This window comes from Sycon ciliatum, chromosome 5 (genome assembly GCF_964019385.1).
Source record: "Sycon ciliatum chromosome 5, ocSycCili1.1, whole genome shotgun sequence".
Taxonomy (NCBI): domain Eukaryota; kingdom Metazoa; phylum Porifera; class Calcarea; order Leucosolenida; family Sycettidae; genus Sycon; species Sycon ciliatum.
The window spans coordinates 36,849,455-36,875,760 of NC_088647.1; the positions used below are offsets into that span (position 1 = coordinate 36,849,455).

General features: G+C 47.1%; 1 protein-coding gene across 1 annotated transcript in view; it reads left to right on the forward strand.

The window, feature by feature from the left end:
* Window positions 1-26,306, forward strand: part of LOC135818551 (ATP-binding cassette sub-family A member 2-like) — a gene marked incomplete at its 5' end in the record, with an annotated part of 53,876 nt that overhangs the window by 22,421 nt on the left and 5,149 nt on the right. Inside the window, 23 exon segments of the mRNA XM_065331950.1 lie at window positions 428-470; window positions 830-859; window positions 1,303-1,566; window positions 2,645-2,910; window positions 3,853-4,032; window positions 4,647-4,876; window positions 7,375-7,587; window positions 8,022-8,121; window positions 12,312-12,420; window positions 12,820-12,880; window positions 13,317-13,491; window positions 15,883-15,998; window positions 16,584-16,731; window positions 17,146-17,272; window positions 17,920-18,082; window positions 19,167-19,467; window positions 20,291-20,347; window positions 20,783-20,889; window positions 21,195-21,336; window positions 21,797-21,931; window positions 22,671-22,774; window positions 23,174-23,266; window positions 24,604-24,727. Coding sequence (XP_065188022.1) covers window positions 428-470; window positions 830-859; window positions 1,303-1,566; window positions 2,645-2,910; window positions 3,853-4,032; window positions 4,647-4,876; window positions 7,375-7,587; window positions 8,022-8,121; window positions 12,312-12,420; window positions 12,820-12,880; window positions 13,317-13,491; window positions 15,883-15,998; window positions 16,584-16,731; window positions 17,146-17,272; window positions 17,920-18,082; window positions 19,167-19,467; window positions 20,291-20,347; window positions 20,783-20,889; window positions 21,195-21,336; window positions 21,797-21,931; window positions 22,671-22,774; window positions 23,174-23,266; window positions 24,604-24,727 — 3,288 coding nt within the window.

Below are 26,306 nucleotides of genomic sequence, written 5' to 3' on the forward strand. Positions count from 1 at the left end.
AAAGTGCGATAATAGGGCACAGAACTGACAGGCTACTGAGACATTCAGCGACTCGGTTCTCATGTGTTTCTTCTCTGTTTTAGTGATTGTTTAGACAATCACACTTTGTCCAACACCTGAATGAGAGAGCTACAGTAGTATGGAAGTGGGGATTTGAGAGGTGCAGTGACTAGTTCAAACTTGAAAACGAAGTGAAGTCAATATCAAACTGTCCTGACTCGGGCAAACGAAGCCAGTCTTGTCTACACGATCTCGGCGAGACTCTAACCCGGACCTAGCCCACTGAGTCGTTTGGGTGCAAAACGAATCCCTTGTACCTGTTCTGATATGGAGAGCATACGGATTATTGTGACGTTTCAAATCAGAGTAATCTGCTGTGCAGAGGGTGACTTGTGTCTGTTGCTCGACTTCATCCTCTAATGCTCAGGTATTCATGAAGATTTCGTCTGGGGAAGACCTCGATGTGATGGGTAAGTGTGATGGTCGGGTTCCCTCCAGTACTGCACTGTCATGCAGTAGTTTTATACGGGCCCCGTTCAGTTGTCTGATTATTGCCTTAGCCTTGCTATGTGCATGAAATGCAGTGTTTATACAACAATAGTTTAACTGGTTGTCACTGTTCTCTTCTGCTTTTGTGGTATTACTCCATCCTCGTGGTGTTGAGCACTGTAGCAGTCTGGGAATTCCCGTTATTGTACGTGCCTGTCTTAAAGAACTTCCAAAGGACGTCTGTCTTGCTTGTATTGTGTATTGTCTGTGTTACGTTTCCCTTGGGGGTTACTAACCTGAACACCTGTACGTGTCTGTTTCTCTTCTTCTTCTTCGGCAGATGTGGTTGGGAAAAGCCGCTTGCGAAATGGTGAGTGAGAAGTGTGTGCAGCTGATTACTGCTAACACCAGACTAGCACACACTGATGATGTGCAGACTGTAGTGTACGCTTCCCCATCCACCCTACTCCCTAGACCAGGCCCGAGTGACTTTTTCCTCTTTCTAAAGATGAAATCGGAGCTAAAAGGTCAACGCTTTGTCGACAACGACGAGGTGAAAGAGGCTGTTTTTGCTTTCTTCGATGCTCAAGAGGAGAGCTTTTATTCCACGGGAATACGGATGCTGATTCGTCTATATGAGAAGTGCATCACAGTTAGTGGTGATTTTTATGTGGAAAAATAACATCATAATTCAAGGTATATTGTGTGATTTCGGGGCAAAGGCTCAAAACATTTCGTTTCCGTGTTGCTTGTGTGTGTGTGTCGGTGTGTGTGTGTGTGTGTGTGTGTGTGTGTGTATGTGTGGTACTACAGCTATGTCACACATCCCCTGTTTGCGCTGCTGCACGCACGACAACGACAGCAGCAATGGCTCGCCTGTACTGCCGGCACCCAGCCACGATTCCACTGCAGCCCACACCAACGGGAACCTGGCCATGCCGCCGGCTACTACTCGAAACACCAGTGCTGCTTCTTCTATGATGATGGTTGTGGATGGGGCTGGCGCTGACAGCGTTACTGGCTTGTCGGATGGTTCTTCGGGACCTGATACTCTTGTCGACAGCGGATGGCACTCTGGTATGTATTTTAACAACACTCTTATAACACCTCCCACTGCTTTAGGAGCTGCATATGATCCTTCATCCTAGAGGGTGATGGCGTTCCCACGGCGGATGCGCAAAACTCGGCCTTCAGCCGATTCTCACGCGAATCGTGAATTGTTTTTTTGTTTGTTCTTCATGGCACCCTAACATGATTCGTAATGTTTGACACAATCTGCACCCAGTCCCCACACAAATACCGGCATACCAGTGCCATTATCATGTTGTCTGGTGATTACACGGTTGTCACACATGAAACTCTGAGTTACGAGCACAGAGCCTTTCTGTCCCGCACTGTTTGACTGTTCTATGCTCTGCCCGATGGCATGTTGAGCACTCTGTGCACGCTAGGTGCATCCCTCGTAACAACACTCTCACATGCTATATAATGGTTTGAACCCTCCACATGCAGCCGGCTCCCTTGTGTTGACTACCGTTCGACAGACTCCTGCATGCTGCCTTTCCAGTGTGCTGTCAGACCCGGTGTACTGTTGTCTGCACGGCTGTAGCTGCCCCTAACAGGTGCTGGCGGATGAATGGACATGCTGTGTGCTTGCCACGTATCAGAGTCATGGCCAAAGCTGCGTGTTATGCTGTGCCTACCTTTGGTTGTTGGCCTTCACCATAGCATAGTGCATGGCTTCGATTTTTTAAAGACCTTTTTTCTATGCCTTATCCCCTTGGTAGTAGACCAGTGTGGTTGTAATGGAAGTATGATACAGTGCAGTGCAACCGTGCCGTACTGTAGCAAACATCATCATCATTATGTTCATGCTGCACTCCGTGTGTGGAATGCTGCAGATGTTTGCACGGGTGTCCAATCTGACTCGTCGGCCCTCTGCAGATTACTGTCATGGTGATTTTGCCACTGCATCTCTTCTCACATACTGCTATGATGTAGGCACACATGTTTGTACTAATCACACTTGAGAGGAATCAAACGCGTTTCTGCTGTAACTCTGTTTGTACTATGTATTCCCCATTTAACCAGTACTACTATTCTCGGCCATCCAAGCATGAGCTGTTTGCATGTTTGTGCTTGTCTATTTGCATAGCTAACGGCGAGGTTCTACTCTCCGACCAGCAGCAGGAGGAGAATGTGAATCAGCTGGGTGTTGAAGCATGTCTCTCTGAGATCACTCTGAACCCTGTCAGCATTGTTGGTGGCACTGGTGCTCAGCTCGGTGCCACTGATAGTAGCAGTACGTGTCAGCAACTGTCATCTCATCCGGCCAAGCAGCTGGCCTGGCAGCAGTTCAAGGCGCTGTTCTCCAAGCGCTTTCACCACGCCAAGAGGAACTGGAAGGGCTTCTTCGCTCAGGTCAGTGATGTTTCTGCGGACCCTTGTGCGCTTCGCCAGTTGGTAAAATAGAAACTCTTTAGTCTTTACAGACATGCAGAATGGAAAGTATGTTCTACCCAGGCCATTCCAGGGCACTTTAAACTGAAGTGTTTGACTGTATTTCACCACTGTGTGTGCAGCTTGCTGGTATAGTACTGGCCCTGTACGCCGTAGATGATCACCCATGCCTGTGTGTCACCATAATAGATGCAGCATGCCAGGGCTTAGAGTGAGTAGTAGCTCTGGTGGAAGTGCAAACTACTCCCGTGCACTTTCACTGTGCTTGGTAGTGTACTACGACAGTCAGTGTGCCTACAGCCAAGAGTACAGTCATAGTGTACTTTTGGTACAGCTCAAGACATGTGAGATATTGACTCACAAATACTGGTACACTTGCACAACACAACAGTTTCAACTACAACCAAGATCTGCCAGTTCTCACCGAGTGAATCGTGTTTGCAGTTTTGCACTCTCCGGTGATGAAGAACGCGCATGTGCACGTTCGCAAGCGACATGCGACTGCTCATGAATGAATGCTTTGGACGCTTTGATTGGAATCCACTTTCCAGTCAGGCTTGTGTTGAATTCCTGCTGTGTGATGACTGGTGGTTCCATGGTTTCTGTTTGTAATTTTGCCATGGCTGGGTATCGCCCTCATCTCTGGATTTGCTCCACATATTAGCGTTGTTTGCATATCCTACAAGTATGAGATTGAGTTGAACAAATACATAGATAAATAAATAAAATTAATGAATGGTTACTACCCACCACTTTAGGAGCTGCATCTGCGCCTTGATCCCACGGGTGGTGGCATTCCTACGGATGCGGACAACGAGTCTCACGCGAACCGTGAATCTTTATTATTATTTTTTTACTGCTACCGTATGTGCTATTTCTGCCTTGTACTTCCACTGTGCACAGGTTGTTGTGCCGGCCATCTTGGTTGCCATGGCCCTGCTCAATGTCATAGACCTGGAGGCACCGGCGGACGACACGCCGCTGACTCTGCTGCCGTCGGTGTTCACCGAGGACAAGTTCACGCCGACCAGGGCTCAGAACAGCAGCTCAGCCATCGCTGTCAGAGCTGCTCTCTCACTGGATGTGAGTGGGTTTTTTTTGTTTTAATTTTATTTTGACCGTATTTCCCTGATTGTAAGTCGCATCCCCATTTTCAGGTCCATGTTTCATCATTTCAAGATATTCACTTCAGTAGTAATTCATGCTCGATTGTCAGCCGCACCCCTTTTGTTGGCCCCGAAGTTTAGTGTAAAAATGTGCGACTTATATTCGGGGAAATCCGGTACTGAAGACACCACCTAATCATAAGTAGAGAGGAGAGAAGTAGCAGGACAACACTGTCACAACAATGGGAGCAGTATGGGCTCCAAGAAGGAACCTGTGCTGGTGAGGCAAGCCAACAACGCCGACCTGTCGTCTCGGCGTTACCGCGAGCTTGCGCACCATGAGAGTTTATAGGGAGAGGAGAGAAGTCATGGTCACCTTGTGGTGATGACCTGGTGATGAGAGAATGTGTTGTTTTGATGTTGTGCAAGCCAGCTTAGGATGCGTTTGATTGGGTAATCCGGATTCGGATCGAATTCACTGGAGCAATCCAAACAGCTGTTCCCAATTGATGTGTGTCTGTCTGTCTGTCTGTCTGTCTGTCTGTCTGTCTGTATCTGTGCCTGTGTGTCCGCGTGTTTATTCTTATGCAGCATCCATGCGGGCTATCCACGGAGCACTTCTGGCAGGGCGGCTCGTTCAACACATCTCACAGCTGTTACGACTACAGTGCGTCGAGTGTGGACGGTGTGAGCCCGCTGTTGACCCAGGACGACATAGACAACAACAACACGTATATAGCCTACAAAGGAGCAGACGCAAGCGATATTGCCTACACAAACACCGGTGTATTTACACCCAGCTATTACGGCAGACCTATTGTGTAAGTGTCCTTGACGAGTGCTTCAGGGGGCAGTTTTCTATGCTGGATCTTGAAGATGTTCGAGGTGTGGGACGGCTGGTGACATTTCACCCCCTATGAAATTGATGAATGGTTGGTTGGGTTGAGAAACGAAAGAACGCGGATGGTGCGATCGTTCAACGGAAACTTGTCAAGCATCTTCTTGACGCAGCCTCACGATGTCGTACAGTTTATGCTCTACACTGGGATTCTGGGCACCTTCCGCCTCAATCAGTGCCAACCTTGCCTGGGTGCCGATACCGAGCTCTAAATCGGCGAGCTGATTGCTGCGATTTGCGTATTCAATATTCGGCATATCTTCACTTCGGCAACCTTGGATGATGCACGCATCCGCAAAGTGGCAAGAAAAGACCGCAGTAGAGAGACGAGGTCTGCCTGCATAGTACCGACCCGGCTAGCGTTGGTCTGGAACAAAGTTGTGAACTTGTCCACTGGCTCCAGAGCAAAGAGGACGAACTGACACACAAGCCTACTAAGCGGTGAATCCATCAGCTTGATCACACGCTTGAGCCTGTCGTTTCGGGGCTCAATATCCCGCTGCTGATCGAAGAATGCAGATAGAGCATCCCATTGGTCCAGGAGGCGCTTGAGGCAACGCTTCATGCTCAGCCAGCGGGTTGTTGAGTGTTTCAGGACAAGAACTGGCTGTAGCTCACCGAGATCCCGCTGAATATCAGCACACATCTCCCACTGCTTAGCTGAGTGTTTGAAGTAGTAAAACACGTCAATCAGCAGGTCGCTCGCTGGCACTGGGAGACGCTTGAGGGCAGCAGCAGCACAGAGGTTGGCCAGATGGCAAACACAACCCAGGCTGAACACATTTGGAGCAACCTCCTTGACACGACTTAATACCGAACTGCGTCTTCCCACCATCACACTAGCACTGTCGCTGCCAAAGCCAACCAAGTTCGCTCACGGTATGGCATGGCACTGCAGCTCCTTGTGAATTGCCTGGAACAGGGACTTTTCAGTGGTGATATTACAGACAGGCATGGACAGAAATCGGGTGACGACTTGCTCATAAGCATCATCCCAGTAATGGACCATGATTCCACAGTACTTCCTGTCCATTTTGTCATTGTCACTATCACACAGGATTGTGAACGGAGAGGTTCGACAGGCAGAAAAGACTACATCGCTGAGCTTCGGAGCCATGGCGTTGTTAATAATTGCAGCCATTTCTGTACAACTGCAATCAAATGATGCAGCAATCTTGCTATCAGGAAACATCACCTTGATGAGCTCGCTGAAGTGCTCGGCAGAGATCTAAACGATAGATTGTGCTCCGCCACGAACTTCACGAAATACGCCTCCGCCGTCACCGTTTTTTCCGGCAGTGTCGTCTTCTCATGGCCCGCCGACATTGCCCGGGAAATTCCAGGCTGGGTGGCCACATCTCGCAGTGCCTTAGAATGCTTGTAGGTGTCTATGTGACTCTGAACACCACCACCAGAAATGTTTACATCCACTTGGCACACAGTGCTGCAAAAGATGAAGTTTGGACCCTTTCTGCTTTCCTTCATACGGAACTTCGTCCATGATAGCTGCCACTTACTGGCAACCTTTTTCTTGTCCGAAATCGTTTCCATAGTTACTGACAGCTTTTAAAATAAACATTCAACATACTACATCTACTTGTCAGCAAACGACAACAGTTGAACAGACTTGGACTGGAGAAGGCAGTGACAAGTAACTACCGCCAAAGATGTAGTTGGCGCCACTAGCGCTATCTTTTAAAGTGCTATTTTGTCAATGCTGTGACCGCCAAAGTGCTGGCTATAAGGACATACTTGCTACCTTGTTAATCACCATTGTATTCGACTTGAAGAGTAATGGTACGAAAGGCCTAGTTGAAGCTTTATGGCTTCTGTTAACAAGTAACTACCGCGAAAAATCAGTTAGTGGAGAGGTCAAGAGGCCGCCTGGTCAACTGTTGTGCTTTGTTGGAAATAGATCAACAGTACGCGGAGTTTCTAGTACTACAAGTACAGTCAGTCAGGTCTACCCTGTTACCTACTGCATGACCTAATGCGAGAGCCGTTTACAGGGCCAGCATGCTAGTCAAGTATTGTAGAGTCACACGTAGTAGATCTACTACCGTACGTCGCGTACGGGAACAACCGCCCGCACCACTTTTTTTTCTTTAAGAAAAAAATGGGGCTTTCGTGGTCAATCCCTGGACTTCGACAAAATGTCCATTTTCCGGGAGTTTGCATGAAATCTCCCGAGGAGATTGGTTGATTTCCCAGTATTTTCCCAGGAAATCGGGGCAGGGTTGGTCAGTATGGCGCCGCCGTGCGTGGGTGTGAGTGAAACAGGCATACTTGCGTGATCTTTGCAAGCACCCTGGCTGATGTCGTGCTGATGTCATGCTGATGTCATGCTGATGTCATACCGATACCATACTGATGTGAGTTCTCTATTGTTCGTGTCTCTTTCTGTGCTGGCCATCGCTACAGGTTTACACGGCATGAGTTTGAGGAAGGCTTCAACTTGTCGAATCCGGACGACTGTATCGACTGCCGCTGGTACCCTTGGCTGTGTGAGCATGTTCCCGACACGCTGGGCCGTACGACTGTCGTTGGGGACAGCGTCCTGGAAAGTCTGGATCGTCAGAGCATCAACTTGGAGAACTGGATTCTGAAAACAAACTCGCACTACGTCCTGAAGCGGTATGTTTAGTTCCCTTATGTTTTCACGATAGATCACAGGAATGTGCAGGTGTGAACTGTCGATATTCACCAAGCCACAACTTGGACAAGGAAATCGTACACTACAACGTGTCTGCTCTAGGATTTCAAACCAACCGGGTACACGTGTACCTTTTCTCTACTATAGACTGTTTGGTGTAGGGTTGAAACGTGCCATCATATACCCTACATTCTGTCGCCAGTGGACGCTAATGCATAAGCTCGGGCCTGGGTTTTTTTTCCTCTCTCTCTCTCTCTCTCTCTCTCTCTCTCTCTCTCTCTCTCTCTCTCTCTCTCTCTCTCTCTCTCTCTCTCTCTCTCTCTCTCTCTCTCTCTCTCTCTCTCTCTCTCTCTCTCTCTCTCTCTCTCTCTCTCTGCCTCTCTTGCCTTGTTGTCTGGGTTGGCTGTGTGTATAGGTGGGGTGCGGTGTCGTTCGGATCGCAAGTCTTGACCGTTGTCGATAGTCGTACTCGCTACAGGTTTGTCAACGCTCTGGCGCGGAAGCCCGCCAACCTGGTACGTCATTCATATCACTCATACACAAGTCACAACACACAGTCTCTCGGTAATGTTCGTTCCGTATTTTCCGGAATATAAGCCGCACTGGAGTATAAGCCACACCAGATTTTTGTCACGAAATACACACATCTACCCTATTTATCACCGTTAGTTTGATCATGGGAGTATAAGACTATTTTCAGGTGAATTACTGGTGTTTTAAAGTTTCGGCTTATACTCCGAAGAATACGGTACTTCTGTGGGAGATGGTTGCCTGCAAGTCTAGTTTAATGCTAGGCATGCTCCTATGGCTGGATAAAAAGAGATTCTTCACGAGGTATTTTCATAAAATCAACCTCCGATGCCCCAGAATAGCTGCAGCCGCTTTGAGGTTCTTGGCAATATTGAGATGAAATTGATTTGAAACACTTCTTGACTGATCTGTGCGGACTTTAAGAGGACACCCCTAGTAAAGTAATTAAATTATCGTGTCCGTTCCCGAAGGGAACACACCCCTAGTAGACTGATATAATCTTTCTTGGGCTGACTTCAAAGTAGAATATTGTAAGACCACTTTTAGAAAGACTGGGATGTTGACCCAATAGTATTCATGTAAAGTAGGTGTGAAACGATTATACCGAATACTCGAAATAGAAATCGTTACAAGCTAACCGATCGATTATTCGAAGAGTTTCGATTACTCGATTATTCATACAGCATACATGATTATACACGTATGATTGTAGGTTGAAAATTCTCTTCTCCACAGGATCAATTTTAAAATTCTAAATTTTGAAGTTAATTATCGCATTTTTCAGCTTGTTATACGGCTTTTATCTGTCGAAGAAGTAATCGAAAAATAACCGATAACCGATCGATAAAGGTTTCGGTTATTCAATAGTCAAAAAGTGTAATCGTTCACCCCTAATGTAAAGAGAAAGGACCAATAAGTTTTGAGTTTGTTAGAGATGATCTCGTTAGTTGGTTGGTTGGTTGGTTGGTTGGTTGGTTGGTTGGTTGGTTGGTTGGTTGGTTGGTTGGTTAGTTAGTTAGTCGTAACTCGTAACGTATTGATCCTTTTCTCTTTACCACTTTTAGTAACGTACTTTTAATTAAATTATCACACGAAGAGACGAAGCCAGTTGTGAAACTGATGAGGCCTTTTGTACCATTACTTCTAAAATCAGTGCATGGTGATGATGTGATGCAGCACAATGATGTCACTTTATACAGCATATTGGCGGTGAAATGGTGATGAAATGTACACAGGTTGGATGATGAAAAGTATTGGTACGAAAGGCCTCATCAAGTTCACAACTGGCTTCGTCTCTTCGTGTGCTAATCTGTTTCCCTCCAACTAAATTTTGATCATTCAAATTATTTATACAAAAGAGAAAGACCAAGGAACTGCAAGTTACGCTATACTGTCCACTAACACCACCAGTTACTAAACAATCAGTTAGTTGTAGAACGTCAGTACCGTCGGTCAGTGTCGTGCAATGTTATCGCGTGAGCTGATTGTTTAGTAACTGGTGGTGTTAGTGGACAGATAGCGTAACTTGTAGTTCCTTGGTCTTTTTCTTTTGTATAAATTGAAATTATTCGTTTTCATTTTATTATCGTTTGCCAATAGTGAATTCAAAATTTAAAAAATTTGAATTCATTATTGCCTGATGATTGCCTGATGATCGTAGTAATACGTGAAACTCAGAGTTGTGACAAAGCTTCCAATCTCTCTTGTGAATTCATTATCAGCAAAACGATGTACACGTATTTCGAATGTACTAGCGCTACTGTTTTTACCGGTTATAATTCAACCCCCACTTGATTTACTTGTACAGGTTTAAGATCAGTACGAAATAGTGGTTGCGAGTGCGAGCTCCAGTGTAGGGAGCTAACCGGTTCAAGATCAATATGAACAATGGCGGGGAAGCCCGGTTGTAAGTCGACTGCCCCTATTTTTTTATTTCGGCTTTTAGGGGCGGGCCGGGGTTACCGATTGTTTTTACGAAACGAAAATTTTTAGTATTTTTCAGCCCCCACCCACCCACCCACCGTTTCTGCAGGTAAAACGAACTCCAATAAAATATTGATGTCAATTTTTGACACCCAGAAGTAACTGGGCATTCTCCATCTGCATTCAATAATTATTTTCAAAACGAAACTCCATCGAACCCACTCACCCCCAAACGAAAACTTTTCGTTTTGAAAATATTATTGGTAACCTTGGACAGCCCCTTAGGCCATACAGGTCGACTTATAACCGGGAAAAAACTGTAGTCGTTAAAACATCCAGAGTATGTTAAAATTTCACGTCACTTTCCAACCACGCACATAATTCATGCTTGCTGTTGAATGTCCTTACACAGTCCTAACAGAAAAACCTTAAAGTAAGGAACTATTATTGTTTTAGACTCGGCTGGAGAGCCAAGGATTAATTTATAAGAAGAGAAGAGGACTAAAGAGCTACAAGTTACGCTATATTATCCACTAACGCCGCCGGTGGATAATATAGCGTAACTTGTACCTCTTTGGTCCTCTTCTCTTCTTATAAATTAGTGTTCTGCTATGCTTCAATACTGTATAGCAAGATTGGTCTTCTCCTGCACAATGGTGGCGAATCCATCCAGGAATCGCTGCTGGGTAGATGGCCTTGCAGCCCCCCCCCCCCCCCCCCCCCCCCCTGGCTCGTCCAGCAATCCTGTAGGGCGGAGTAGCTGGCAGCTATGTGCTGCATTGCCTTCAGCAGCAGCAACCTGGGCAGGTGATGATGCTCCATCAATGATGGGCAAGTTGCCGCCTACAGGTAGCTCATCGTCTGAGTCATCGTCAGAAATATCAGGGTCAATAACAGCAGCGCCGGGGCCCTCCACAGCAGCTTCACGCGCAACAGCAACAGCGGGAGCCAGCACATCAGTGGCATGGGCACGGCTAGCAGCAACGGCGACACCAACACGAGTGATGGGCGCGACAGCGACATTTTCATCAGGCTCATCTTCGCCTTCATCGCCGCTTCCTGCAGTATCCGATCCACAGACCACTGCCATAGTTGGGTGATCTTTGAATAGACCATAGTAGACACTGAGTAAGGCCCATTTTGCTTTCCTCAGTAGATCATCCCAGTCCAGCCCATCATCATGCGTTTGTCTCATCATCAAGTGCGGTGCCAGTCTAGTCTTTCTTCCTCAGAACGGGCATAACGAACTCCTTCATTTTCTTGTTGCCGGTTTTCTTGAGCCCAGCCAATTTATCCTTTACTTGTTTCCAAGAAGCATCAATGTTCTCCTTCTCCAATTTTTCTGCTATCCACCGCTACTTGTCGGTTTCTTTTTTCATCTCTTCCCCGTATCTAGTTTTCGCCTCAACATACATCACCAGCAGCATTTCCTCACTTTCTGTTGTCCTCTTCATGTCAGCAACAAACAAAACACACAGGGGATGGGGACTACAAACGTCTTTCATCAGCTCAAACAAACAGAGGAGTGAATCAAGAATACACAAAGGAAACATCTATGCCAGGACTAGTCATCCTGGCGTAGCGGCACGTGGCAACCCGAAGCAAATTCTCAACAAGGAAAGCAGTTCCCATAGTTGTCGATACAATTGCAAGGGAGCCCTACAAATATACACGGATACGGATGTGCGTAGGGCTCCCGCCAGGTACGCATACAAACAGGACCCTTATTTGGCCACAGGAAGAAGCGTGAGTTCCGCAGAAGCGGCTGTCTTGCTTCGACTTTGGAGGCAGCGGATTTGAGTTTCCCCCCGAAGCGGAAGTGTCGCTTTTCGCAGTTGTAATGGTAATCTTTGCTCCTGTGGTGCCGCTTCAGCGGAACCGCTACTTTGAGTGTATGTGTGACCAGGCCCTTAGAATGAGGAAGCCCGACCTTTTATTGACTGTCTGTCTCCCCTCTCTCTCTCTCTCTCTCTCTCTCTCTCTCTCTCTCTCTCTCTCTTTCTCTCTCTCTCTCTCTCTTTCTCTCTCTCTCTCTCTCTCTCTCTCTCTCTCTCTCTCTCTCTCTCTCTCTCTCTCTCTCTCTCTCTCTCTCTCTCTCTATCCCTCTGTATCTCTCTCTATCTCTCTCTATCTATCTCTCCCTTTCTTTCTCTCTCTCTCTCTCTCTCTCTCTCTCTCTCTCTCTCTCTCTCTCTCTCTCTCTCTCTCTCTCCCTGTGTACATATGTGTGCGTGTGTGTGTGTGTGTGTAGGGTTGGAATAATCTGGATGGCTATCACGCAGCACCTATCTACATGAATGTACTGACCAACTCTCTGCTACGTGCTGGACTGAACAACACTCAAGACCCTGTCTCGTTTGGTTAGTCTACTACACATTCTGTATATAGTGTACTACACATTCTGTACTGTGTACTGCATGTAGTCACCCATCAGATTCCCTCCACCATACACTGTAGAGCAACACATGTTGTGACAACGTGACAACACATGTATGTGTGTGTGGCGTATCATCGTACGCAGGCACTTGAACGTGTATAAGCAAGCGTGGATAAGCTTGACATGTGGGATTACCCTTGCTCTTGCCAACAACCTTGCTTTGCCATGTCGTGCTTTTAAAAGAGAGGGAGAGAGGGAGAGTGTGTGTGTGTGTGTTTGTGTGTGTGTGTGTGTGTTCTGTAAACTGTGTGTCCTCGCGCATGTGTGTGTGTCTGCGTGTCTGCGTGTGCACATGGTGTATATGTGGGTGGGTGTCCGTTAGGTGTCACTACAATCAATCACCCGTTTGCCAAAACGGTTCTTCAGCTGAACACGGAGTACACGTGAGTACATGAGAATTATTTCTGTTGTTGGATGTATTCTGGCTGGCTGCCTGCCTGCGTGGTTGGCTGCCTGGTTGGCTGGTTGGTGTGCTGGCTGTGTACATGATGCTGGACAGGCGAATGTGATGGGTTTGAGTGTGTATTACATGCAGACACGCACACATGGTGTTTATGTATGAGATCTGCTTTGCTCTTCTGGCGCAATACTACAATCATGATTGTATTGTTTAAGATCAACGGTGAGTGGTAATCATTTGCTGTAGACTCTTCCATTCTGGCATGTCCAGAGCAACAAACTATACTGCACTTAAAACTCTCTTCATATCACCCGGTATGTTCTGAGCAACAGACTGTACGCCAAACACGGTTTCATAGCGTACTATGAATCATGGTTGTGACATGCTGTGTGGAATACTTGGCTATATTATGTTCACAGGCAATCCGGTATCCAGCTCATCAACGCCATATTTGTCATTCTGGCCCTGTCATTTGTGCCCGCATCGTTTGTCCTGTATCTGATCGGTGAGCGTGCCAGCGGTAGCAAGCACTTGCAGCGTATGACCGGTGTCAGCGGCCTCACATACTGGACGTCTACGTTCATCTGGGATATGGTATGGCAAGCCATTACACACACACACACACACACACACACACACACACACACACACACACACACACACACACACACACACACACACACACACACACACACACACACACACACACACACACACACACACACACACACACACACACACACACGCGCGCCATTGTTCATTCTTCATGTGGGGTATGGTGTGGCAAGTCATGTGGAAAATCCACACACTCCATTGTTCTTTCTGCATGTGGGGTATGGTGTGGCAAAGTCCACAGACTCCGCACACACTCCATTGTTTATTCTGCATGTGGGGTATGGTGTGGCAAAGTCCACATGTACACACACACTCCATTGTTTATTCAGATTATTCTGCATGTGGGGTGACATGTGCAATCTAGAAGCCCAATGCAGACTTACAGCTACATGTACGCCGAGCTGGAATCATGTGCTGTGCAGCATGCGCCCTTTGTTGCATGTTGTAAAGCCGGAACACGACCTTCTACTTGGCTCCTATTCATGTTTCTTCCAACACGGCCGAAGTATTCAGACCTGGAGCATGTCAAGTGCGGGCAGCATTGAGAAAGAGTAGATGACAGATGTACAGTCGACTCCTGATAATATTATAACGAACACCATTGTGTAGGAATTAGTTCTTTATAGCCGAAGTTTGTTATAACAGAAATAAAATGCCCTCACACTATACAAGCAGCAAGTCATGACTGGCAAGTGGCCCATGACAGTATGAGTGCACTTGGTTTACATGCGGCCCTGCGAGGTTTGGTTCGTCGTAAACGAAACCTGTTTATTATATTAAAAGGGTCAATGGCACGTATTCACTGAAGGCGCACGTGACTAGCACTGCGGGGAAACAAGTAGGTTTTCTCATTTGCGTACATAGTAAATTCGCACTTTACTCTTGACTTGTTGAGCCGTCTCGAACGTTGTATTCCGCAAATTCCACTTAGTTGGGTCACTACTATTGTATACCTTGAAGACCAGTAGTCTACATCGAAAGAAACTCACAAGTTCCAGCGATTAGAGAAACTTCTTTTCCACGCATTTGTATACATTTGTATGCGGAATCGAACAAGTGTCCCCACAGCGTGGCTCACGTGCGCCCATACCTTGTATGCAGCGTGGGCGTCCGCCATTTTAGATGAATACGTGCCATTGTGTACGTGTTCAAACAGGGACATGGACAAGGGTTCGCTATATCACGAAATTCGCTATATGCGAGGTCATTACAAGTGGAGTCGACTGTACGAGGTCATTTGCTATTTTTGGACACTCAAATTAAATAGCACCCTATTATGTTGGTTTGTAAAATAAATAAATTTTTTTCTTGCTTTTGTATTGGCACACTTATGCTTTACCACTACCACACACACCTGAAGGCCTAGAGGTGAAGCGCGCGGCCACAACTTGACCTGATCGAAGGCGTCTTTTTTTACTACTTTCGCAATGCGAGCAATTATTGGACAACTAAATTAAATAGCATCTAGCAGCAGTCTGCAATGGTGTGGACAAGTAAAACTTGCACAGGACATGAAAGTGGGGTAAGGCTATGCCTATGAGACCGGCTGATATGAGTTCTAATGACAGGCCGTTCATAGCAAGCTTTTCAAGGCCTTTCAATGTGACACACAATTAAAAGGGTCGCTCAAGGGCATGGACGTCATATTCAAGAACAGAGGAGAGCACTCCAGTGTGGCGCATCTCCTTCTCATATTTCGCAAAGAGTGGAGGGCTAACGCCTTAACTAGCCGCTGCGTCCTTCTTTGTTAGGAAGTGTTCACTGGTGCCAGGTGAGTGGAACGCTCACACTGCTAAAAGAGATTTCTCCTGACCAGAACTCCTCCACAAACGCACGGGCTGAGAAGACGAGGAGACTCTTCCAGGCGGATTCGAGGTGGAAGACGTAGTCTCTGGGGTTGATGGAAGGGATACAACATCCCCCATGTCGACATTCTCTCCGTCATGTGACGTAGAGTTGACGGAATCCTCCATTATTTACTATTTAATCGAAATTTTCAAAATTACTCAATACATTACCTAAGAATAGTAAAGAAAACTCCCAGAAAGAAACGCCTTTCGCCGCTGAAAATAGGAAGGAAGAAACTTGAGGACCACACGAAGACACTCTTGTCAAAGATTTGTCCACCAAGGAAAGGACAACGACTCAGGAGGACTCTACTTCCATATTTAACTGATTTGTCCAAAAATTGCGACATGTCCAAAAATTGCGAATCACCTCGTATTACTACCTACTGAGTACCATTGCTGTGCACCATCTGCGCTATCCTTGACTACAGAGTTATCGTGTTGTTCAATTTGCCCTTCTTCTCTCAGCAAATATAGTATACTTATCCATGTCATACTGTCTTCCATGTGTATGTTCATGCAGGTCAATTACCTCGTTACGGTGATGACGCTGCTCATTGTCTTTGCCATATTTGGTAGTGGCGTGTACACGTCAGCCGAGAACTTCCCGGCGACCATTGCACTCCTGCTTCTTTACGGGTGAGTGGCTTATATGTGGTGGGTGCATGTTTGTGCTTGTACTTGTGTGTGTGTGCGTGTGCGTGCGTGTGTGCGTGTGTGGAGAGGGGGGGGGGGCATACGTGTAATTTGTTTGGTCCTGTTTCAGTTTACGATTAATTGTGGCAGCGCGGTTGTACTCTGCCAGTCCTGAAATCCAAGAAGATGAATGACTGGTGTAGATAGATCATGGTGCGGTGTTTCCAGTCACGTCACTACTACATGAACATGTACTGTAAAAGCAGAAATCTTGGTTGGTGTAATATTTTCGGTATTCTCCAAGATCGGCGGTTCGGTGGAGGGAAATTTTCGGTAAACCCGTTTTCCAAGTAAGTGTACCAGTACTAGTACCGAAATTTTCGAATTTTCGGTGCTTTATTTTCGGTAAAAATTTCGGCACCAAAAGTTACCGAAAATAAAACACCACCGACAATTTCTGCTTTTACAGTCCATGCACATGGTTATTTGTGTAGTGTAGTGTAGTGGATGTATGCTGAATACCGGTACTAGTAAATATAAGCTAAATGTATTTTTCCCCTTCCTCCCTTGTTGTTGTTTTGTTTTCAGGTGGTCGATCACACCGTTGATGTATCCGTTCTCGTTCTACTTTGAGGTGCCGTCCACAGCTTACGTCATCCTGCTCTGTGGGAATGTGGCCATTGGTGCTTTTGGCACCATTGCTACTTTCTTTCTGCAACTCTTTCCTGGCAGTGAGGTGTGTGGGGGGGGGGGGGGGGTGCGCACGCATGTGTACATCAATGATCTTTTTGTAAAAGGTTATTTGGCCCTGGGTGATTTGACCCTGGGGGGGGGGGGGGGGTATTCTGTTTGATTCCTGTTGGGACCTGGCAAGGTCAAGGCAAGGGCAAGGGCTTAGCTTTCAGGAGATTGAGCAGTTTGATCCTCTGATGGATTAGTCGGTACTTTTTTCTTAAGGGTCCTTTGAAGGTGATGGCATTCCTACGGATGCGGAAAGATCAGTCTAGCTTAGGAGAACGCGAACTGTGAATTGTTTTCTTCTCAAGGACAACACAAGGACATAGATTTAGTCACATTGTGTGCACACACCGCACTGTGATGTACATGTTGTTCGTCTTGTGATATCTGTTCTGGTGAATGGCTTGTCCAGACTCTGACAGTGGTGAACGATCACCTGCGCGTCATTCTGCTGATCTTTCCGAACTTCTGTGTCGGCCGCGGCATGATGGATCTGGCCTACCTGCACTACGGACGTCTGGTTGGCAAAGAACTGGGCGGTAAGTACGTGTTCTCTCTTGTGTGTGTGTCTGTGTGTCTGTGCGTCTGTGTCTGTGTGTGTGTCTGTGTGTGTGTGTGTGTGTGTGTGTGTGTGTGTGTGTGTGTGTGTGTGTGTGTGTGTGTGTGTGTGTGTGTGTGTGTGTGTGTGTGTGTGTGTGTGTGTGTGTGTGTGTGTGTGTGTGTGTGTGTGTGTGTGTGTGTGTGTGTGTGTGCTTATATGTTTGCTATAATTATGAGTGCACATGTGCGAATGTGGGCTCTGATAATGCTCTGTGATTCTCCGGCTGCGTCTTCGTCCACGAGTTGCACTGATGTGCACAAAGCAGAGGCACACACATATTCTCTTTGAGCCTAATAGCAAACATGTATAGTATGTGCGGTGTCTTGACTGCCTTGACCGCTTCATACACTCACTGTTCGATTGTCCCACTATTCGCTTGTTGCATGCCACGCACTTGTCATCTTGCTCGTCTGTTGCAACTGTTGTCGACTTCTCGCCACACTGTGTTAGCACTGCCACTCATGTCTCATGTCCACCGGCTTGTTTATCTCATCACCATGCTCTCTATGCTCTCGTTCTCATGTCTTCTGATTCCTGATCCAATTTTGTCTTGTTCTTTGTTTCCATGCCACATTGCCTGCACAGCGAGTTGGTACACGGTACGGCCGTCGATAGGGCTGGGCGCCGACCAGGTCGGGCGCAATCTCCTCTCCATGGCCGTGTCTGGTGTGTTCTTCTTCGCTCTGACCCTGGCCATTGAGTATGGTGTGTTTGGCAAGGTCAGGCACTGGCTTTACGCCACGTACCGGTGAGTGATGTCAGAAACGGGAGCACATCCTGTGAAGGCACTACGCCCTGCTTTCCAGCAACAATTCATGGTTGGCATGAGACTCACTCAAACTGATCTTTCTGCGCTTGTAGGAACCCCACCAGTCTTGATGTTTTCCTGCAGCAAGGACCAGGCTTGTGTACTGCTGCTGGACTGTTTCTGAAAATACCAGTAATAGAGGCACACCGGTACATGATGTGCGTCGCTGCCGGGTGTAAACCTATTTCTTTGATCCACGCACGTGATTGTAACTAGACCTGCCTGTTTGTGAACACTAAAATATTCGTACCCAAAAACCTTCATGCTCTGAGCCTCCAGAAACATTATAAGCATAACGCGTAAGCGTGAAACGAGTCGCAGCAATAACGCTTTGTTCCACGTTCTAAAGCATTTAAAAGTGTTCGTATGAGCCACATGGGTCTGTGTGCCGCTGGTGATTTCAGGCGCATGATAAGCCAGCTTACGAATTATTCAAAGTTGAAATGCATGAGAGCGTTTCTGCGTTTACACTTTACACTATGTACAGTCAACCTTGCTATTAGCGACCGTCGATTGTGCATGAGAAAAAGTGTCGTTATCTGCGAGTTGTCGTTATCCGCCGGGCTGAAAGTATGCAGCCATATGGTTACTACAGTCCATTCATTGGAAACTGGCACCCTAACTTTTTGGTGTCTCCCGCACATATGTAGTTGTAGATATCATGAAAACAACAGTACATCCTGCATTGTGTTACCCGTGCAATTACTCCTTGCCACATTTGAGACCTGAAAGTCCAAGAACAGGGAAACAGAAATCCAGCCAGGTTTTACAAAATTAGGACAGGTATGCCATGGGAAAATGTATGGAGAAGCAGATCCCAAACCCAGATTTTCGAGATTTTAAGTGGGTTTTTGATCCTCAATTCGGCCCAAATTGGACTTTCAAAAGCCAGCGGGACTATTTCCGATGAATGGACTGTAGGTTTTAAGATTTTGTCGTTGTTCGTGAATTGTTGTTACACCGGAAGTTGTTACTCACAAGGTTGACTGTAGTCTGATCTTTCTCTTCATTCTCCCATTTGCAGATCAATCAAATCACACAGTGCCAGCAGCAGCAGTAGCAGCAGCCACACACCCAGCATGTCATCTCTTAGCCTGCTGTCCGGTCTTGGTGGCCGTAGCTCGGTCAACACATCACTATACAGGGGGCTGTACGATGATGACGGCGACGACGATGATGATGACAATGTCAATGAGGGCAATGGTCAGAGCTCGGTGGGAGGTTCTCAAGACAGTGTCCTGGATAAAGATGTGGCGGAGGAGAGGCAGCGGGTCTTGTCGGGGAACTGTGAAAATAGCCTGCTTTTGCTGAAGAATTTAACCAAGGTACGCTGGCACTACTAGTATAATATGCCGCATCTCTTGATAATAATGATAATCTCACCTATTTAAACCAACGTTGAACGTGCACACCGAGTTCTAGTATGCCCTGTACTCCTGACAGCAATGCCAGCAGGTCTTGCTCCGTGTCAACATGCAATGATGCAGGATATGCTGAACAGTACAGTACTATACTGGTGACGCTGGCGTGTGTGATGATGGTATGCATTGCTGCTACTATGACATCGTAGTGATCGTACCAATTGTGGTAGAGTAATGATGCAATGCTATGATGTAATGCTATGATGTACAAGTAATGCACTGCTGCTCTGTATGTGCAGTAATGATGTCTGGGCAATGAAGCAATGTGAGAATGTATTGTGAGAATGGTACACACCGATTCAAGATTGGACTCGGATGGAGAGCCAAGCATAAATTATCGCGCAATGTTATCGCATGAGCTGATTGTTTAGTAACTGGTGGTGTTAGTGGACATTAGCGCAACTTGTGGTTCCTGGGTTTCTTTTCTATACATTCAAGGTCACTTTTGCTTTTCTATGCGTCGGGTTAAATTTTAACTCTATTTGTGTTTGCATGCCCGTGTGCATGTGCGTGTATGCGCGTGTGTTGGTTTTTTGTGTGTGCATGTGCGTGTATACATGCTTGCTTGTGTATGCATGCTTGCTTGTTTATGCATGCAAGGTGTGTATGCATGCTTGTGTGTGTGTGCATGCGTGTGTGTGTGTGCATGCGTGTGTGTGCATGCTTGTGTGTGTGCATGCTTGGGTGTGCATGCTTGGGTGTGCATGCTTGTGTACTCTTTCTGCAGATGTATGGCGAGCAGCGTGCCGTCAATGAGATGTGTCTTGGTGTGGAGCCTGGCATGGTATGTACTTGTGTGTACTTGTGTGTAGCAACTAGGTTTCCTACAGTCTGCTATTGCAAACTGCACGATGTGTAGCAGAGGATGAATGACAAGGGTTCATTCTATGAGTTAGCGCCTCTCGCGTCCTCTCCCGTTCTGTATGTGTCTCTTGCTCCCCTCTCATTCTCTGTGTGTGTGTGTGTGTCTCTCTATCTCTCTCTCTCTATCTCTCTCTCTCTCTCTCTCTCTCTCTCTCTCTCTCTCTCTTCTTTGCACTTGCACAATGGGCTAAAAGTATTCTAGTGTGAAATCCGTGGTGGCAACAATATTGCTCCACAATGCATGTATTGTCTTATACTTTTGAATAGTTCAGATGTTTGAGGTGGTTGTAAAGAGAAACTTGGGATGTTTGCAAGAATGTGTGTTGTGCCTGTTGTGTTCTCATCGTGCGTGCAGTGTTTTGGCCTGCTTGGTGTGAATGGTGCTGGTAAGACATCTACATTCAAGATGCTGACTGGTGAAGTGGATATCACGTCTGGGGAAGCATTCCTCGGCGGACTAAGGTGGGTCAGACTTGTCTGTAAGACATTTTCACAAGCAATTTTGCACATTACCGGTTGCTTCATACTTTGTCTATGATAACATCATGCAAAGAATGCTGTCGAATTATGGCATTGCTGTAACAACATCATGCTGCTTCTATGGTTACATCATGGCATTACTGTGTGGCATTCAGTCAATGACAGTCATTCATGCAGTTACTACTATGATGACATCACCATGACATCATACTTGGCTAGATGACCTCATGCTGGTGCCCAATTTGACTGCAATGAGCTGATTATGTTACCTGTGTGTTGTTTGACAGTGTGGTGCACGACACCATGGCTGTACGTCGCTTGACCGGCTACTGTCCGCAGTTTGATGCGCTGGATGAGCTGCTGACTGCCAGGGAACACCTTCACCTCTACGCTAGACTGCGTGGTGTTGACCAGGAGAAGTGTGCCGAGGTATGTATCACTTTACTGTACAGTACAGCTCAGGGAGTTCGGTTCCAAACCACGCGTCCCTGCAAATATGAGACCAACTGACCCGTGTTCTCCGGCACGTTTCTAGTGCACAGTGCATGTTAGTTCAGGCTTGTGTCTCTAGAGACAGCATGTCTTTGAATACCAACACTTCTACCTTCCCCTGAGTGTTCTGCCCAGCTGCTCATTACCTGTCCCTGGCCTGCTCATTGCCTGCTAAATACCTGCTTAATACCTGCCCCATACCTGCTCAATACCTGCTCGATACCTGCCCCATGACTGCTTAATACATGCTCAATACCTGCTCCATCATGCCTGCTCTATACTTGTTGGGAGCTTAAAGAAACACGAAGACGCAATCTCGCTCCACTAGGACAAACAGCTTGACGGCTTTTTGCTTGCTTTGTGATGTTTGTACTGTGTTTGTCGTCATCCTGTACAGACGGTGGACTGGACAATCAAGAACTTGCAACTGACGCGTTACGCCGATGAAGTTGTTGCCGGCTACAGCGGCGGGAACAAACGTAAACTGTCGACAGCCATTGCTCTGATCGGCCGGCCACCTGTCATTTTCCTGGTGAGCAGCTCATTTGCACATGTGTTTCTTCTCTGTTTGCTTCACGAATGTAGAGCTTTGTGTCTTTAGTGTCTTTGTGTCTCGCTGTCTTGCTGTCTTGCTGTCTTGCTGTCTTGCTGTCTTGCTGTCTCGCTGTCTCGCTGTCTTGCTGTCTTGCTGTCTCGCTGTCTTGCTGTCTTGCTGTCTTGCTGTCTCGCTGTCTTGCTGTCTTGCTGTCTTGCTGTCTCCACAAATGTAGAGCTGTGTGTCGTTGTGTCTTGGTGTCTCAATGTCTAGGCGTATCACTGTCTCGTTGTGTCACTGTCTTGCTGTCCGTAGTTAGTCGTGGGCAGTGCTTGGCAGTACTATAGCGGTGTCCAAGACAAACTACTCCAGTTTGCCTACCTACAGTGCTGCTCAATGGAATCTGATCGCGTGAGGCAAGTATGCCATGCCGGGCGCTGTGCAGCCCTAGACCTGCGACCACTGGGCATTGTGCAGCCTTAGACCCGTGAACACTGGGCGTTCTGCAGCCCTAAACCTGCCTACACTGGGAATGAGACCTGGAGCAGTGTGCAAACTTGACTGACTGGATCTGATCCTATTGAGCAAAAGTACTGTACATGTCTATGACTGAACACTAGTAGATGGTAAGGCAATACTGAAGGGGTAATCAGCCGTAGGTGAAATCCGTCAGCCCTTACATTCATGCACCTCGCTTGACCCAGTGTCTGATGCTCTGCATTTGATTCATGCTCAGGATGAACCAACCACCGGAATGGACGTTAAGGCACGCAGGTTTCTCTGGTCTGTCATTCAGGGATTGACACATGCTGGTCATTGTGTTATTCTGACCTCGCATAGGTAAGCTGCCCTGTGCTACCCTATGCTACCCTGTGCTACCCAATGCTACCCTGTGCTACCTTGTGCTACCCAATGCTACCCTAGGCTACCCAATGCTACCCTAGGCTACCCAATGCTACCCTATGCTACCCTGTGCTGCACTGTGAATGCCAAATGCCGCTGTTTGATGATCGCTGAAATGCGTGAAGTTACAGCTACGCGGCTTTTCGCCTCTGTTGTTTGTGGATACTGCTCTGCACATTTGTGCATTGAGCACTCTGCTTCGAGCTGCCTTGACTGGCCTTGTTTGTACACATGTTGTCATATGTACTCTTGTCTGTATGCATGTAGTCATCTTCTGAACCAGACTACAACACACTGTGCTATTGCTTTTGTTTTCTCTGTCACTCTTGCCGCCAGTATGGAGGAATGCGAAAGTCTGTGTCACCGTCTTGCCATCATGGTGAACGGAGAGCTACGATGCCTGGGCAGTCCCCAGCACTTGAAGTCAAGGTATACTGATGTGTGCCTGTGTGTGTGTGTGTTTACATGTGTACGTGTGTGTACGTGTGTGTACGTGTGTGTACGCGTATGTGCATGTGCCCCTAAATACCAAAGTCATTGACGGTTCTCAGCACACCGGCGTGAGGCCTCACCCAGTACAGTACTGTCGGGTAGCGCCGAAGAACGGCCAGGCTAGAATTTCACCATTTTCTTAGAACGGTCTAGACTGGAATTTTCCAGATAAGACCGGACACTGTAATGTACACTATAAGTCTATAAAATACACTCAGAGTCAGAAGTATAAGTCTGCAGGTTTGGATGGTGCATTTCCGTAGTTTCATAAGTCCAAACATATAAACTACCATGTGTGCCTATATGCGTCACCATGCAATAGTCATGTACTGGTGCATGCACATGTACATGTACATGCGTATGGTCCACATGTAAACTTAGCTACTACTGCTTTCGTACATACAATGACAAGTACGCGTATGACTGTATCATCGAATAAGAACGAAACTGCTGTGTTCGCGAAAAATAAGAACAGGCTAGGCGAGAACCCTGACCCCCCCCCCCCCCCCCCCCCCCAACCCTCCAACCCCCCCCCCCCCAACCCTCCAACCCCCCCCCCCCCCCCCCAACCCCCCCCCCCCCCCCCCCCAGTTCTTCGGCACCTGCCAGTGCTGTAAGGCTGCTCAGCCAGTTTGTGTTTCGCATTCTGTGACGCATTTTCTGATCTTCTCTGATGTTGCTCGGCAAAACGCAACAATTCCAGGAAAACAAATGCCGGTACATCCTGTATTGTGATTTCTCGGAATGGGTTCAAGGATGCACAGGTTCACGTTCACGTCAAGCGCACGCAAAACCAGCTACTTGTGTGACTACTGACTAGTCATCCTGAACACCATGCAGCTACACTACTTCACGTTCACGTCGTGTGTGCATTGTAACCTCTTTACTACTATCAACAACTGGTATGGTAGACACGTATAGAACTGTTACTCATGACTGCTATCCCTGGTGCTGTGTGTCTGCGTGTGTGTGTGTGCGTGTGTGTGTCTGCGTGTGTGTGTGTGTGTGTGTCTGTCTGTGTGTGTGTGTGTGTATGTCTGTGTGTCTGTGTGCGTGCGTGTGTGTGTCTGTGTGTCTGTCTGTGTGTCTGTGTGTGTGTGTCTGTTTGTGTGTCTGTCTGTGTGTCTGTGTGTCTGTGTACGGGTGTGTGTGTGTTGTGTCCGTGTGTGTGTGTTGTGTCCGTGTGTGTGTGTTGTGTCCGTGTGTGTGTGTGTGTGTGTGTGTGCGTTCGTGCGTGTGTGTGTGCGTGCATGTGTGCGTGTGTGTGTTGCTAGGTTTGGTGATGGCTACACGCTGACCATTCGTTTGAAGACGGATTGCGCTGATGGCGATGCTGCGGACTCCCGCGATCAAATCAAGGAGTTCTGTCGACATCGGCTGCGCAACATCGAGTTGCTGGTGAGCTATTGTGCATGCATGTGCCTGAGAGAGAAAGAGAGAGAGAGAGACAGAGAGAGAGACAGAGAGAGAGAGAGAGACAGAGAGAGACAGAGAGAGACAGAGAGAGACAGAGAGAGACAGAGAGAGACAGAGACAGAGAGAGACAGAGAGAGACAGAGAGAGACAGAGAGACAGAGAGACAGAGAGAAAGAGAGACAGAGAGAAAGAGAGACAGAGACAGAGAGAGACAGAGAGACAGCGAAAGAGAGAGACAGAGAGAAAGACACAGAGAGACAGAGAGACACAGAGAGACACAGAGAGACACAGACACAGAGGGACAGAGACACAGAGAGACAGAGACACAGAGAGAGACACACAGAGAGACACATAGAGAGAGACACAAGACAGAGAGACAGAGAGACAGAGAGAGAGAGACAGACAGACAGACAGACAGACAGACAGACAGACAGAGAGAGAGAGAGAGAGAGTAAGTTACATTTATAAAGACAGGTAAGTCTAACAAATGAGGACTGAGACCTCTACAACAGGGTTTTTACGCCTGAAAGCAGGTGCATGATTTAACAAGCAGGTTGTCAGTCTAGATTTTATGCGCAGATGGAGAAAAAGCGCAGAATTTTTGTAATGAGATGAAAAGCAGAAATAATAAGAAATAATAAGAAAAGATGAAATGAAAGCCTGCTCACAACCCCGCCCAGCCTTGCGAACTGGGTATGGTGGATTAAGAACCCGGTTCAACGCTCGAGCAAGCGCTCTCCACTCAAGGTGTTCACAGCAACTGATAGGAACTCATATGGGGAAATTATAGAAAAGAAATAATAAGATAAAGAGAATAAATTTCAACGCACCTCAATAAACGGAGCCCCACATACAGTACCTCAGAAAAGTGGATCTTCCGACCAGTGTTTTTGTTGACGCCGCAACCAGATGATGTAGCTGCTTCGCAGAGACGTCTTACTGCACAAATTACAAATAAATTTTATTCTTCGATTAGAAAATCCAAGCGCTTTCAGAGCCCTCCGAAGAGAGTCCGGGATGAAACCACGCACACCTACCTCAACCGAAAAAGAAACGACCTGCCACCCGTTCGCTCGGCATTGATCGGCCAGATCCGCATACCGCCTGTCCTTCCGCGAGTTACTGACACTGAATCTGTCCTCAGCACAAACTGTCAACTCCATCCAGAATACAATCCTATGACTCGTAGAGTACAGAACTATATCTGGTCTTAGGGTGGTAAGTGCAACACAGCTAGGGAAAGAAATCTTTGCACTAACTGAGTCGACAAGAAGTTTCCAGTCTGAGGCCGCTGACAGGAGATCAGTCGTAACCAACTTTCGTCTGGGCTGAACGCGAACTGGCTTCTCTCCCGCCTTGCAAAACGAGATGAAGTCAAGAGAGAGAGAGAGAGAGAGAGAGAGAGAGAGAGAGAGAGAGAGAGAGAGAGAGAGAGAGAGAGAGAGAGAGAGAGAGAGAGAGAGAGAGAGAGAGAGAGAGAGAGAGAGAGACATAGATAAAATAAGGCTCAGAGGAAAGGAGGATTGTCGAGTCTCTGATCACAACACATCTCTCGCTGTGT